The sequence below is a fragment of the Pipistrellus kuhlii genome, unplaced genomic scaffold, assembly GCF_014108245.1.
Source record: "Pipistrellus kuhlii isolate mPipKuh1 unplaced genomic scaffold, mPipKuh1.p scaffold_m20_p_7, whole genome shotgun sequence".
Lineage (NCBI taxonomy): Eukaryota > Metazoa > Chordata > Mammalia > Chiroptera > Vespertilionidae > Pipistrellus > Pipistrellus kuhlii.
Window position 1 is genome coordinate 52,058,823 of NW_023425573.1, and position 16,608 is coordinate 52,075,430.

The following is a 16,608-nucleotide window of genomic DNA, read 5'->3' on the forward strand; positions in this document are numbered from 1 at the left end:
AGGCCATGTCTGGCCCATCACAACCAGTCCTGATGGGCCGGACCCCATTAGCAAACTAGCATACCGGTTGGAGCGTCTGCTCCCTATTGGTCAGTGCATCATAGTGACTGGAACAAACAGTCGGACCCTTAGCATATTAGGCATATATATATATATATATATATATATATATATATATATATATTCATCCTATCATCTGAACCTGCTCATGAAGCATTTTAGGACCTTTCATCATTCTTCTTTACTTCTTCACAGCATTTGACACTGTTGAAAATCACCCCAATTTCTAAATTTGGATATTATATTTGTTCTTCCCTGATAGCTTTGACATAGCATTCACTTTCTCTTCTTTCTTCCATCCCTACATGTAGGTGCTACCTAAGGACATGCCTTGCTGATCTACTCTTCTGATTTTCTTTCTTGGCAAACTCACCCATTCTCAGACACTTACTTAATTATAAATTCCAAAAAGGTAACTATCAACATGTCATTCCCCTTATACTTTGCTTTGACTCTGCAACACATTTGCAACTTCCTCAGGAACATCTTTAACTTTCCATGACCTTAAAGACACAAAAGTTTACAGTTTGTTCTCCAAATATGAAAAGAAAGGTTGTAGTTCCTGAGGACTTTTCCTACAGAACCAGAAAAATCATGGAGTCTTTCATCATGTCTAACTACTAGTCAAATATGTCATTAGAGGCTCAGTGGGGAGCACTTTGCCCTTAAACTGTTTACTTATAGATTTACCTTAGTTCAGAAATTGCAGAAGTTATGATTGGTCAAACCCAAACAGCTTCATTTGACCAGTTAAAAATATAGAATATAAAGTTGGTTAGCCAATGAAAACACAGAATTTAAAAATATAAACAAAATATTTGGTTGACTAATTGAAGTTGAAAATATTACAAGACTGAGATCTCATATTGCTGAACTACGAAGAAATAAATTAAATAAAATTGTAGTCAAATCTTTGACAATGCAGTGGTGCATGCAGACACATATTTTAGTATTTAAGCATATCATAGAAGAGTGCTAATAATCCTACACCAAAATTTTTATTTCAATTTTAGCATATTTCCAATGTAAACCAGTGACTAGTTTTTATAATTAAATATTTTAAGAATGTGTAATTCATCATGGTGAATATTTACATATATAGTGAAAACAATTAAGTTGTATTACTTTTAAAGATAATTTTAAGCATCTATTAAGACTCTACCACTACCTTTTTAATGGTACTTAAGACTCAGTGCTATTGGTACTGAATACTCCTGAACATATGGTTCATAGTCTTCCCTTAACATTACCTCTACCCTCAAAAGGATCACCCTTAGTATCTCAAATCTGTTATTGCTGAAATCACTTAGCCATATTTAAATAAATCTCATAATTGGTTTCCTTTTTAGACTACATGTCTAGCTGACTACAACAACCCTGAAATGATTGGTAGTCATTGTTTAAGACAGACATCACTAAGTGTGACAGTATAATCATAGCTTAAGATGTTGCACATTTATTGCAGTAGTTACCATAGTGATTTAAATCTTTCTCTTTAACAAAAAGTATATGAATTTGAATTCATTAAATTTGGCTAGCAAGGTGCATGAAGTTTCCTAACAAAATCCACACATATAGAAACAGTATTTTTGTAATTTTGTCCTAGAAATCTTTAAAGCATAAAATATAGGTATATAAAAATAATAGGTTCAATTTCTTAAGTTTTTAATGGATACTTCATTAACTCTGTCATTTGAACCCTATTTCTGCAAAATACATATTTAATGGTTTAGTAATACTTCATTCATATAATTTTTAAGAGAGAAAATAAAATGGAGGAGGTTTCAGAATCTAGCCTGAGCTTAGGTATTGCTCAAAGCACAAAGGAGAGCCACAGGTGTATAGAATGTAAATTAGAAAGATCACCTATTTCTAGGCCCTGCTTTTCTTCTTTTGTTTATACAATCACTGACTTTTTAATTTATAAATTCTTCCCTGACTATCCTTGACCACAGAAATATTTTCCTGCTTTGAATGTAATGCCTTTTATATGGACACCTTGAAATGACACCTTGACCATATTTAACTCTCCAAACTGATTGAGATCAAGAGCCTTATCTTGTATGTATACCTCTCACAGTGTCTAGTGCAGGTATCCTATATAATAAAAGCCCAATATACAATGTGTCCAATCATCCATTCAACCAATCAAATCATAACATGCTAATGATATGCTAAGGCCATTTACTATAATATGCACTGATCACCAGGGGACAGACAGTAAACCAGTCGACCAGTTACTATGATGTACACTGACCACCAGGGGGCAGATGCTCCAACCAGTAGGTTAGCTTGCTGCTGGGGTCCAGCAGATTGGGACGGAGCTAGATGGTCGGATGCACCCTGGAGCCCTCCTGGGATCCCTCTAGAGCTGGTCAACCTCCTTCCTCCTTCCCCTGTCCTGATGGTGTATCAGTGGGGTTCCTCAGCCTGGCCTGCTCCCTTTCACATCCAGGCTGAGGGGATCCCTTCACCCCAATGCAGGACTTCATGCACGGAGCCTCTAGTGTGTGTGTGTGTGTGTGTGTGTGTGTGTGTGTGTGTGTGTATATATATATATATATATATATATATATATATATATATATATAAATACTTATATTGATTAATGGCTAAAATGAGAGGATACTGATACCTGGCTGATACAAAGAAGTAATCTACAATATAATGCAAACATTCCAAAATGTATTAAAGATTAAAAAAAAAACAAACCAGTAATTTATGGGGGAAATGCCAACATCAATTATGATAATATATGTAAAAGCATTCTATGAAGTGCTATTCAAATGTAAAGCCTCATAAAAAAATAAATAAATAAACTCCTAGAGAGCATGGCCTGGCCTGTTATGTTCATTTCTCTATCTCTAGTTCCTAGCACAGAGCTTGGTACATAGTAGGTGCATATCGACTATTCACTAAATAAACCAATCAGCCAAATATTGTCCTACAGAATGATTTATACTTTTGCCCTTGGATAAGAATGCTTTCCCCTTTCAAAAGCTTTAGGATATTTGTGATCCTATAGACTTAGAAGGAGAGAATTAAGCTCATAATTTCACAGCTGCCCAAGGCTTTTTGCATTTACTCTATCTTGCATGATGATCTATCTTGAAAGTTCCCTCTACAAAACCTTGCACAGCTGGATGCTTCCTGTCAATCTGAACTCAGCTAAAACGCTTTCTTTGAGATCTTTCTGGACCACTTTGATGCAATGCTGTGCTCCATCTCTCATTTATTTTCTTCAAAGCACTTGTCCTTATCTGAAATTAACAGGCTAATTCCCGGTTTACTCCTTTATTGTTATCATCTCCCAACCGCATAATCTCATGAGAACAGGGACTGTCCTCTCTCTTCCACTGTCCTCTACCTCCTTATACCCAACTACTAAATATTTTTTAATGAATTAGTAAATTTTTTGAATTGTATATTTTGCAAACTTTGAATTTAATGACAGGTTTACCTCATTTAATCAAACACAGTGTATATAAATGACTCTTAAAATTTCAAAACTAGAAACATTTTTGGAAGTTATTTCACTTTTCATTTCCATAAAGAAAAATGGAACTTTAATTTGTAAAATAAGTAGTCAATTCAATTGCCACATCTTTAGCTACTACACAAAAAAGTTAAACATTTCATCAGAATGACTTAGGCACATTTCAAATGTAAATAAGCAGGATAATTGCCTTAATTCTCACACCGTTTTGTATGGTTAAGGACACTTAATGAGAGGCTTTCATAGAAGATGTCATATTTTTCTGTACAATAATTCTGAGCACATTTAATTTCTTCCTGTAGTTTTTTTCATTGCCATAAATTCAAACAGTTAAATTGAGGTTCTGTATATTTAGGGTCGGAAGGATCATAAGAATTTTTAAGGTTAATGCAGGTGCATATTGAGTATGTCCACTTTAGCAGAGAAGTATGAGCAAAGAGTCACAGAGTGGGAGTGTGTTTCCCATAGGTGACAATTCAGATATTTATATCTAGTAATGATTCTTGGTTTCTAAATGTACTAAAACTTACTAAAAAAAACAGGTGTGCCTGGCTTATTGCTATAAGCAGGGAAATTCTGTTTAGTATGTTTGAAATATGACTGTATTTGTAAAGGAGCAACATTTTATCATAGTTCAAAATTCAAATTCTTTTTTCATGTACCTTTATTTCTATTTTATGATTTAATTAAAGAAGAACAAAAATTTACAATGATTTCCCAATAAAATTTATTTCCAATGTGTATTTCTGAATAAGTCCTATAAAAATGTCATTCACCTCTGCTTTATAGGTTAAGGGAAATGAAAATTCACATTTTACACAAGATTTTTACATAACTTTCACTCCATTTCTTTCCTTTTATGCATTTCATTTCTAGCCATCTTCCAGGGTTTAATAATTCCCTAATTCTCTTAATTATCTGAGTCCTGACACTTTTAGGATGTATGGTGAATATCACTCAGCATTTACTGGCAATAGAGACCGCTTCTGCTATAACTTTTTAAATTCTTAACTTATTGTTAAATTATATCCTTTGCACTAATTAATACTAGAAACTTGTATTCCAAGTCTTTATAAATATCATTCCCATTTACACAAACCCACATACATATAAATTTAGACATAGATAAATTTATATAAATAGATAAAAGAGTAGAGAGCATAGGTTAGACATTAGATGAGTATATGTGCAGGCTGATAAATATTCCCTGTTTACATTCTGCAGAGAAGCACTCATATGACAAGACTGTGAGGTCATGAAAAAGAGTAGTGAATGTTATTGATCCAAGACAGCACTAAATTGTGACTGTGACAACCTGAGACATTTATTTCTTAAAATAATAATTTTAGAAGATGATTAAGATGATAAAAGAGAAGTAGAGATTAATAACAAGTCCTAGTGTACATAAGTTTCCTACAATGCTTTTATTTCTAAAAAACATAAGTATGTCTCCATGTAGTATGTTTGCAAGGTGAAGCATTACATCGATGGTTATTCCATATAAATCTATTCTCATGTTCTGGTTTTGTGAACCAGAAAGTTTTAATGAAGAGGTAGTAATCAAAGTTACCAAGCCTTAGGCTATTATAGTTTTAAAGGCAAAACAAGTTCTGCTACCATTAGCTAACATTCTCCTAAAGTTTGATTAATGTCTAATTTTCCTGTTGTCCATTTGTTTTTTTCTAAAGGAGCATATAAAATTATGTATTTATTATATTTAACATCCAAAATAAACTACTCACTTTTATTTTGGAAAAATTGAGCCTTCTATAGAATCTTAATTAAATATAATTACAATATATAGCTCCTACTGACCCAATGTTTTAAAATCTATATAACAGATATAACATTGTCTTTATAAACAATGTCTCAGCTATCTCTTACCCAGAGTTATTTTTTTCTGTGATTTCAATTGAACAAAGAATAAGGAGATTCAATAAGGTATGTTTAAGCAATGTATTAAGGTAGCATGGTAGCACAGATACCAGAATATCTAAATGTAAACACAAAAACTAAAAATCAAGTCATTTGCAATGTGCTTAGGTTTACTCTGCACCAAATAGGTAACCAGAGAAAAATGTGCTGGATAGTTTAATTAATATTGGCTTATATTCTTTGTTGTTGTTAATCCTCACCAGAGGATATTTTTTGATTTTTAGAGAGTGGAAAGGAGGAAGGCAGGGAGGGAGGGAAGAAGGGAGAGAGAAACATACATCAATGTGAGAGAGACACATTGATTGGTTGCCTCCCACACACACCCCAACAGAGGCCCAGGATAAAGTCTGCCACATAAGTACTGCCTTTGACTGGAATCAAACCTGGGACCCTTCAGTCCATAGGCCAATGCTCCATCCACTTAGCCAAACTGGCTAAGACAACATTTGTTTATATTCTTTTACAGAGGCTGTATATGAATATGATGTCAGTTTATAACCTCTTGGAGTTAAAAAAAAAAAAAAAAAAAAAGAAGCCAATAAGGGAACATACTTTCAGTTAAAAGATGAATAAGTTCTGACATCTAATGTACAGTATAGTGACTATAGTTAATAATACGGTATGAAATACAGGCATGCCTTGAAGATATTGTGGGTTCAGTTCCAGACCACTGCAATAAAGTGACTATTGCAATAAAGTGAGTCACATAAATTTTTGAATTCCCGGTGCATATAAAAGTTGTTTATACTGTATTGTAGTCTATTAAGTATGCAATAGCAAGATATCTAAAAAAGCAACATGCATACCTCAATTAAAAAAATACTTTATTGCTAAAAAATGCTAATCATCATTTGGGCCTGTTGAAGAAATGGCACCAATGGACTATATGCAGGGTTGTCACAAATCTTGAACTTAAAAAAAAAAAAAAAAGCAATATTTGAGAAGTGCAAAATTGTGAAGAGCGATAAAGCAAAGCACACACAGCAACTAAGTGAGGTGATGGATGTATTGATTAGTTTGATTGTGGTAACCACTTCACAATACAGTACAGGGTAAGGCAAAAGTAGATTTACACTTGTGAGCCTGCAAGACAGTTTATTTTTGTATTATTATTCATTAATTGTATTATTTTTCATATGAACAACTGGAAAACCTATGTTTGCCTACCCCTGTGTATCAAATCATCACATTGTAGGCCTCAAATATACACACTTTTCATTTGGCAATTATACCCAATAAAGCTAGGAGAAGAATAGGCTAAAAAATCTTAATAGTAGTTAATACCAAAGGCCCAGCATACAAAATCGCCTGAGACCCAGACCCGCCGCACCTGCGGAACCCCAGACCCATCCTGAGCGAGCCAGGAGACCCTAGAACTGCCATGTGCGAGCCGGGACCCCACCAGCCCCGCACGAGCCCCGCCTCGCCAAACAAGCCTAGAGTCCTGACCCACAGGACCTGCTTGGAGCACCCCCTGGTGATTGATTGTTTGGTCGTTTTGCGGTTACAGCATCACCACCGCAGGCATTTTATGATATAGGTTAAGAGTGCTTATCATATTAAAACTAGAGGCCCAATGCACAAAATTCCTGCAAGGGCCTTGGCCCCAGCCCCTGCCGTATGAGGCTTTGTCTGGAAGGAAGGACTTCCAGTCTAATTAGCATATGATGCTTTTATTATCATAGATAAAAGTGCTCCACAAAACCATTTCCACCAAAATTGTGGATAACATTAACTCAAGTTAAATTCACTTAACTGCAATTTTTCTATTAAAGTCTGTTTTTTATGAGCAACTCAATAAAACAAAAATAGTCAAGTTTTAAACATAGACAATCCATTATGCTCAGATTTATATTAAGTTTTTTTTAAAGGTAGAATTCTAAAAGAACTAGACTTTTGTCTAAATTTGTTTCTGTGTAACAAATTATGATTGACATTTTCATTTGTCAAAATCATGTGGACATTTCTAGAAAATTCTTTACTTTCTTTTAAAATCCTGGATACTACAATCCCCCAAAGTCTACAAACTTCTTTGCCTCATTTACCAAACTGTTCTGTTCGATAAAACTGTCGCCTTTCATTTTTCCATTATTTATGATATCTGCTTCTATTTCTTTTTCACTTCATTGCTTGTACAATTTGGAAATAAGCGGATTTCACATCATAGGACATTTCACTTGGTTATATCCTTCAGATAAATTTACAGCTGTTTACATTGTGATTTTAAAGACTAAGAAAAACTGGATCATTTCAAGTAAATCCCATCCTGTCAGTTAAAATATTTCTTATTGACAAAACTGCCTCTACCATTTAAGGGTAATGGTAATAAAACGAATATATCTGCAGTACAGAATAGTTTATTAAAAACTCCAATAAGTATTATCTCATTTCCATATAATTGTCTTAACAGGTAGATTTTTGACTCAGATATGTAGGTATTTAAAAGTAAGTAGACTAAGACATACTGAGGATCTAGACTGAATTATACATGTCTGCAGTAGATGAAACCATCAATTACATTTTTCTTCATTTGTTTCTTTTTGTAGATGCCAGCAGTGTGTGTGTGCATGCTTTAATATTTAACAGCTCTATTGCATATAATTAAAATACAAAAAAACTGCATATATTTAAAATGTGCCATTTGATAAGTTTTGACTTATGTAAAACCTGTGGAGCTATGACCACAACAAAGGTAATAAATATATACATTATCCAAAAGTTTTCATATGCCCCTTTGTAATTCCTCCTTCCAACTCTAGTCTCCCACCCCAATTTGCTGTCCATAGACAACTTGTCTGCTTTTAATCACTTATAGATTAGTTTGCTTTTACCTAAAATTTTAGATTTTAGTATACCTTTTGTCAGATTTATCACTATTTCATACCTTTGATTCTATTATAAATGAAATTTTATTTAGATTTTTTATTTTTTGCTGCTAATATACAGGCATACAATTGATTTTGATATAATATTCTTGTATTTTGCAAACTGGGTAGATCACCTGCTTGTGTTAGTAGCTTTTGAAATTAATTCCATTGAATTTTCTAGAAAATCATGTCATCTAGAATGACAGTCTCACTTTCCCTTTTACAATATGGATAGCATTTGTTTTTACCTTCTTGTACTGCCTAAAACCTGCATTATAGTGTTAAATAGAAGTGATAAAAGCTAATATCCTTAACTTTTTTTTATCTTAAGATGAAAACATGGTCTCTGAACAGTAATATGAGGTAGACTTTTCCTACAAGTCCTTTTTTAGGATGAGCAAGTTCCCTGCTATAATTAGGTTGCTCAGGTTTTTTTTTTCCTTCTTTCTTTTTTGTTGTTGTTTTGTTCTTTTGTCCTGTTTGATTTTTAATCAGGAATGGAATTGGATTTTTTTCAAATGCTTTTCTTGCCTCTATTCAGAAGATCCTTTGATTTTTTTCCTTTTTGATGTGTTAATATGGTAAATTACATCGAATGGTGTTTGAATGTTAAATCAGCCTTCCATTCCTGGGGTGAACCTCACTTAGTCATGATGCATTTTCATTTTACACATTGAAAGGATTGATTTGCTAAAGTTTATTTAGAATTTTTACATCTGTGTTCATGGGGGGTATTGACTTGTGGTTTGGTTTTCTGTTCTCTTAATGCCTGTCAAGTTTTTCTATTTGAGTAGCACTGACCTCACAGAATGAATTGGGCGGTAGTATCTCCTCTTCAATATTCTGGAAGTTTGTGTAAAACTTCTTATTTCTACCCAAAACTATGGGTAGAATCTACCAGTGAAGTAATCTGGCAAGCGGGTTTCCTTTGCCAATAGTCGGTTTTAAACTACAAGTTTCTTTCTTTCTTTCCTTTTTTTTTTTTTTTTTTTTTTTTTTTTTTACCAGTTTTTAGGGCTGTTAGATTGATCTACTACTTATGGGCTTTGATAGTTTGTCTTTTAAGGAAGTTGTCTAGTTTACTGAAGTCAAATTTACTGCCATAATGCTGTTAATATCCTACCTAATAAAGGAGTAATATGCAAATTAGCCATCACTCCGCTCCACAAGCCACACCCACCAACCATGTCCACAAGCCAATCAGAGCAAGTATGCAAATAAACCCAACCAAGATGGCTACAGCCACAGAGAGCAGGAGGGAGGTGTTTCCCCGGCAACAGAGGAAGTCAAGCTTTCCGCCTGCCCTTTGTCGGCCTAGGCCTCCACTCAAGGCTACAAAGTTTCAATTATAGAAGGCAAACAAATCCAAACAGAATCCGCTGCCACCATGGAGTGAGCAGGAGGCTTGGCTCCGCTCCAGGCTACAAAGTTTCAATTGTAGAAAGTAAATATATCCCAGATACCAGGGCCTCTGCTTGGGTTGCTGGGGTGTGTGGCCAGCCTGCAAACCATCACAGGCCCCTCTCTCAGGCCACCCCATGCCCCAAGGGAACCCCCACCCTGATCTGGGACACCCTTCAAGGCAAGCCAGCAGGCCCCATCCGTGCACCAGGCTTCTATCCTGTCTAATAAAAGAGTAATATGCAGATTGGCCATCACTCCAACACACAAGATGGCTGCCCCCAAGTGCTCAAAGATCATGCCCCCATGTGGACACAAGATGGCCAGCAGGGGAGGGCAGCTGGGAGGCACCAGGCCTGCAAGGGATGGCAGTTGAGAGGGACCAGGCCTGCAAGGGAGGGCAGTTAAAGGCGATCAACCCTGCAGGGAAGGGCAGTTAGGGGTGACCAGGCTGGTAGAGGAGGGAAGTTGTGGTCAAATGGGCTGGCAGGGGAGCAGTTACACATCAATCAGGGTGGCATGGGAGTGGTTAGCGGGTAATCAGGCTGGCAGGCAGAAGTGGTTAGGGGCAATCAGGAAGGCAGGCAGGCAAGTAGTTGGGAGCCAGCAATCCTGGATTGTGAGAGGGATTTCCGACTGCCCGTTTAGGCCATATCCTGGTGGGATCAGGCCTAAACGGGAAGTCAGACATCCCTAAAGAGGTCCCAGATTGAAGCTTCACAGACAAGAAAAAGCTAAAGGAGTTCATCACCACCAAATCAGTATTATATGAAATGCTAAAGGGTATTCTCTAAGAAGAGGAAGAAAGAGTTAAAGATAAAAATTATAAACAACAAAGTGACAACAAATACATATCTATCAACAAGTGAATCTAAAAATCAAGTAAATAAAAAAATCTGAGGAACAGAATAAACTTGTGAATATAATAGAAGCAAGGGCATAGAAAGGGAGTGGACTGACAACTCTTGGAGGAAGGGGGTGGGGGGGTTGGGAAGACATTGGACAAAAATCTTACACCTATGGACAAGGACAATGAGGAGGGTAAGGGCATGGGGTGGGGTGGGAACTGGGTGGAGGGGAGCTGGAGGGGGGAGAAGAACAACTGTAATAATATGAATAATAATGGTTTATCAAAAAAATTAATCTCTTTTCTGGGCAGGGGAGTTTTAGAACCACATTTCAATTAATAACTATTGAAGAAGTACTTTATATAAGTATTGCATATTCTAACTTTAATAGTATTTTCATATACATTTTCTTCATTGATTATCTATGGTCAAGGACTGATTTTTAAGGGCAAGGTTGTTATTAAGTGAGGCTCAGGAGTGTCAGGACTTATTCAAAGTTGCACAGCTTATAACCACAACATCAATTGCTGCCTTTAATTACACATTTTACTATATGTGTGGTCATTGGGGTGCTCAATACTATACACTAAGTTTTATTTAATCATCTCTGAAAGTGTATCAGGAAAGTGCTACAAACTCTTTTATTGTAGATATGAAGAAACTAGAGCTCAGGAGACATACTATCTTGCCCAAATCATCCTAATAATAAAAGGTTAATATGCAAAATCAACCAAATAGAGGAATAACCAAATGTTAGAACTGGTTGCTATGACACACACTGACCACCTGGGGGCAGATTGTCAACACAGTAGCTGCCCCCTGGTGGTCAGTGTGTTCCCACAGGGGGCGCGCTGCTCAACCAGAAACCCTGAGCTGAGCTCATGGCTGGCAAGCTCAGCCCCCAGGGCTCCTAGACTGTGAGAGGCCACAGGTCTGGCTGAGCAATACTCCCCCTTCCCCCGGTGTATGGATTTCATGCACTGGGCCTCTAGTAGAGCTAATTAATGTCAGACTGGAACTTGAGTCCTGAATGTCAGACTCCTAGGTCATTCTTGTAACTGTTAGTCTAACAGTCATGGCTGTGGGACACTCTTCTGTGTCCCTTGATGACTTCTCACTTTTCTCCCCCAGGACCTCAATTGGCTCAACAATGGCAGACTATCTCATTTTTTTTTTTTAATTTATTTATTTTAAAAATATATTTTATTGATATTTTACAGAGAGGAAGGGAGAGAGCTAGAGAGCTAGAAATGTCAATGAGAGAGAAACATCGACCAGCTGCCTCTTACACACCCCCTACTGGGGATGTGCCCGCAACCAAGGTACATGCCCTTGACTGGAATCGAACTCGGGACCTTTCAATCTGCGGACCAATGCTCTACCACTGAGCCAAACCGGTTTCGGCAGACTATCTCATTTTAAATTGAACAAAATATTGTGCATTCTTGGAAATATTGCTCCTGTGCTGAAAGGCGATGTTTGTTGGATGGTGTTTATGCTAATATCATAGATATTACTTAAAGATGACATTTTTGATGGTAAATATATATTATCATGGGCTCACTTTTTTATCAATTATTTTATATGGATATTCATTTTTGAATTTATCCTATCTAAAGTTTCAACTCCTACCAATCTTCAACATCTCCCATTTCATATTCCTCTCCCTTATTTTTTTCTCTTTAACTCTTAGTACCAATATATTAATATACAGGGGTGGACAAAAATAAGTTTATAGTAGTTCATGTAGGAAATAATATAATAATTAATAAATAATAATACAAGAACAAATTGTTTCACTTACAACTGTAAACTTACATTTGTCCGCCCCTGTATTTTACTTCCCTTGTTTATTGTCTGTCTCCTTCTCTAAAATATAATTTCCATAAGGACACACCATTTTGTCTGTTTTGTTCACTACTGTATCCCATGAACTGACTGAATGAAAACTCAATAAATGTCAGCAAATAAATCAACATTTGTGTTTAGACAGTATTCTTAGGATTTATGTTATGTGGATGATTGCTGTGGAATGAAGTAGAGAGCAATATCTGAGACTAAGCTTTCAGGAGTATTAGCATCTACCTATACATAGTCTCACTGTCATATGATGTACATATGTATATACCAAAGGAGACTAAAGCCTATAACAGAAAGATAAGATCACTAGATGAGGCAGCCATTTCAGAAGTGTGGAGGATAATCACGCTTGCATATTAGCTTCTTCTCTCTCTCCCAATAATATCATCAGCAGTTAGGAGTGATGTGTTATGGAGGGGTGAACCTTAAATGAGGTAGCAGTGTGGTAATTAGCACCATAGCTGATGGTCTCAGAACACTGGGGTTCAATTCTCAGCTATTCCACCTAATAGCTCTATAAATATTAGAAATCACTAATATTTTTTACCAAAATTTATTTATCCTGATACTTCAAGGAATTCTTCAACCCTAAGAAACTGTTAAAACCTATTGTAGTCAGAGACTGGATGCTTCTCTCTCGGGAGATCTAGAGTTTTCATCAAATTTTCAATGTCTCAGTACTTATAATAATCTGGGCATCTAAGACCAAGTGATGTTGTTATAAATAAATCTGCAAGATGCATTTCTTAAGATTGGCTTAAACTCCCATAAGGCTAGTCAGACTTGTGATATTTTGCAAACCCTTAATATTTCTCTGTTTCTAATTACCCTGAAATCTACATAAACCCGAACTGCAAAACAGAATTTCACTATGATTACAATCACCTTTCCACAGTTGAGGTTAAATGATTTGACTACATGACAAAGACACCTCATACATAAATTTCTTTTTAAGAAATCATATTTTATTGTCAATAATAACTATGTATCTCTCATAGAAATGTGGCTTTTTGAGAGTAAAAGCACCATGCCTTACTCATTTTTGTGGTCTTAGCATCTAGAAAGTGTAAAGCATGTATTACACACTCAAAATGTGTTTGCTCTATAATGACTGAGCTGGATATTAGTCTCAGGTCTTCTGATTGTAAATCCTCAATATAGTCTCTTTTCATAAAGTTACATTAACGGGGAAGACTCATTGCTTTGTTAATATACTGTTTCAGCATTTTTTCTTACTCTCTTCCTCAGCTAGGGTACTAGTTATTACTGTTATATTCATATCATGGAAAGGAAAGTAAGCACGAATCAAGAGTCTAACAAAAAGCAAAATATATAGGTTGTTTCTCCTGAAATCAGATGGAAACTGAAGTCGGTGATATGTTTTAAAACAATTGAAAAAGTAGTCACTTATGAATACTTCCTTTCTTTTTTTTAATAAACTCAAAGCAACCAATCACAGTAAACCTCTTATATCATTTTCTAGGGATCTGATCATCCTTAGGGCATTAATTAGCTCTACTTAGTTGCATTCACTCTGTCCCCCTGGTATTTGCATCAAATATTATCAAATTTTCAAATTTTATATTCTCAAGTCTTCCTTTTTGATACATTTATACCTCTGTTGCATTTTCTGATCATATTCTTCTGTTTTATTACACTAAATTACTCCTAAACACATCTTTAAATCAGATGGAGAATATCCACCCAGTACTGGAGCTATGTATTGAGAGTAATTGGAGTCCATTGGCAGAGATTCATGCTTAACAGGCAAGAAGAACAGAGGTGAATATGAATCTTAGAAAACAATGAAAAAAGGTGGGCAGTAGAATCACAGATAATAGTAATATTACCATGTTGATTTTTTCCTTATGTAATCTCAGGGCAATATTCAAGGAATATTGGTTTATTAATATGTAAATATTCTCATCATCATATCTAAGATGAAGAGCAAACTGCTTTTAAGATTTGCACTTCCTTCCTTCCTTCCTTCCTTCCTTCCTTCCTTCCTTCCTTCCTTCCTTCCTTCCTTCCTTCCTTCCTCTTTCTTCTTCGTTTTCATAATTGTCATCTGTTATTCTCTGCACTTTCTGAACCCCATGAAGTAAAAATGTTAGGTCCCAAATGTCCCCAAAGGTTGTGCAAAGATGCATCATGTGCCTGATGCAAGAACACATTCCTGAGTATTGTACTAAGACTGTAAAGCAAGTTGCAATAAACTATAAATATATAAGCAAATACAGAAAGAATAAAATTCCATTAACTAATGCTGTTTTCAGACATCTGACTATAAGAAAGGTTTATAGGCAAACAATTGTATAACTAGGCCATTCTAGTACTTATAAAATAATTCAGATTATATAAGATCCATTAAGTTCCATGTTATATAAATTCAAAGTAGTTCTTAGTTTCAATTTGAAACATTTTCTTACAGAACATTATTATATTTTATAAGTGAAAAAAACTTTACTGTCCAAAGTGTATATATAAATCTATATATCATTGATAAATATACCTAAACTCTAACAATTTCATTGCACAAATAATTTTGGCAAACAATAGTGTTTTGAATATTTCATGTTAAATTCTAAAAAGGAAAAAATAGCAATGCTACTAACTTATTTCACTTAAAATGATAATATATGTGGTTTGAAGAAAAAACAACAGTATATTAGCACTTATTTGATAGGATGAAAGCACATTTATGTGTCTCTATTTTAAATTTATAAATATAATAAAATCTTAAAAATATTTATATGTTTCCTAAATCATATATATGAGGGAGTAATTATTAATTTTTAATTTACCTAGAAGGTCACTTAATGAGTGAATTTGCATTATTTAAACTGATTCATCAAACAATGTCTATGATTGTAAAAGTAGTTATGCTACACACACAATTATACAGAAAATCTTTCAACAGATCATTGTTAAAGTTATTTGAGAATAACCTCAGGCAGCATTTGCAAATTCAGATAACATGGTTTTAGTGCCAAAATACACATTGATTTTATAGGGAACTGCTTTATTGAAAAAAGTAAAGCCTGTCTTTATTTTAAACACTTGAAAGACAATGTCTTTGTACTATGAATAAAATAATTATTTTGAAAACTTAAAAAAATAACTAAATTTTCCCATTTAACAGTAAATATTGCATGCAAAAGACTCTAGCAAATCTTCTTAATAAGTGTTAACATGTCAACAGATCAGCAATTTGCATCACTTCACAAAAAAGGTTCCACAGTAAATGACTAGGTCTATGTGTGCATGCAACAGCATAGTATGTTTAGAGTCAAAAAATAAAGGAAAAGGCAATTACCCTAAAAGACATTTCAAGATTCTCTCCACCCCAGATATCCATTCCTGCATCGTAAGTTCCTATCTCTTCAAAGTAGTTTCTGTCAATAGAAAATAGGCCACCAGCCATAGTAGGGGTCCTAGTTGAAAAAACAAAACAAAAAGAAAAGAATATCTTTTGAAAACAATATGTGGAGTATAATGACTGTAGCAAATATCTTTGAGACATTTTACATTAAAAATAATACTACTCAAAAATCTCAAACTGAAAACATAAAGCCAAGATGTAAGAGGTCTTAAAATTAGTAAATAGCATTTTATCATATTTTCTGTAAAACTAAATTTAGATTAGACTCTTTTGTTATAGGTGATCATACAGACACATGGAAGTAACACAGGGCACTTAAGAGGAGGGCATCTATTGATACATTCCTTCTGAAAGGCCAAAGTGAAGAGAAGTTAGTGCTCTTTGTACCACCCTTTCAGAGATTACTAATCATGAAACTGCCCGTAGTGATCTTTTGTCATCTGATTATAAATCATTTTCATGTGAAAATGGTTTTTCTAAGGAAATGTCTATAGCCTACTTAAATATAAAAAATATTGAATGCTATAAAATTTTTATAGACAGTTAAGTAATAAGAATTACAAAAGTATTTTCAAACATCAGAATATTACATCTATCACATATTTGTCTCTTTAGCTAACTAAAATAACACTATCAATCATATAACACTGGAGAAACATAGATCCCTTTGCTATGCAGAGATTTAAAGTAAATTTGGCACAGATGCTAAAACTTTTTCCTAGAAATAAATGCCTTTGGTTCTTAAATTCAAAACTTCTC

The 16,608-nt window shown here is 34.8% G+C and overlaps 1 protein-coding gene across 3 annotated transcripts in view; it reads right to left on the reverse strand.

The window, feature by feature from the left end:
- Window positions 1–16,608, reverse strand: part of GALNT13 (polypeptide N-acetylgalactosaminyltransferase 13) — a 446,823-nt gene that overhangs the window by 153,862 nt on the left and 276,353 nt on the right. For all 3 annotated transcript variants that reach the window (XM_045575393.1, XM_045575392.1, XM_036421744.2), the window contains exon 8: window positions 15,784–15,901. In XM_045575393.1, the coding sequence (XP_045431349.1) occupies window positions 15,784–15,901 (118 nt within the window). The remainder of the gene's footprint in view (window positions 1–15,783; window positions 15,902–16,608) is intronic.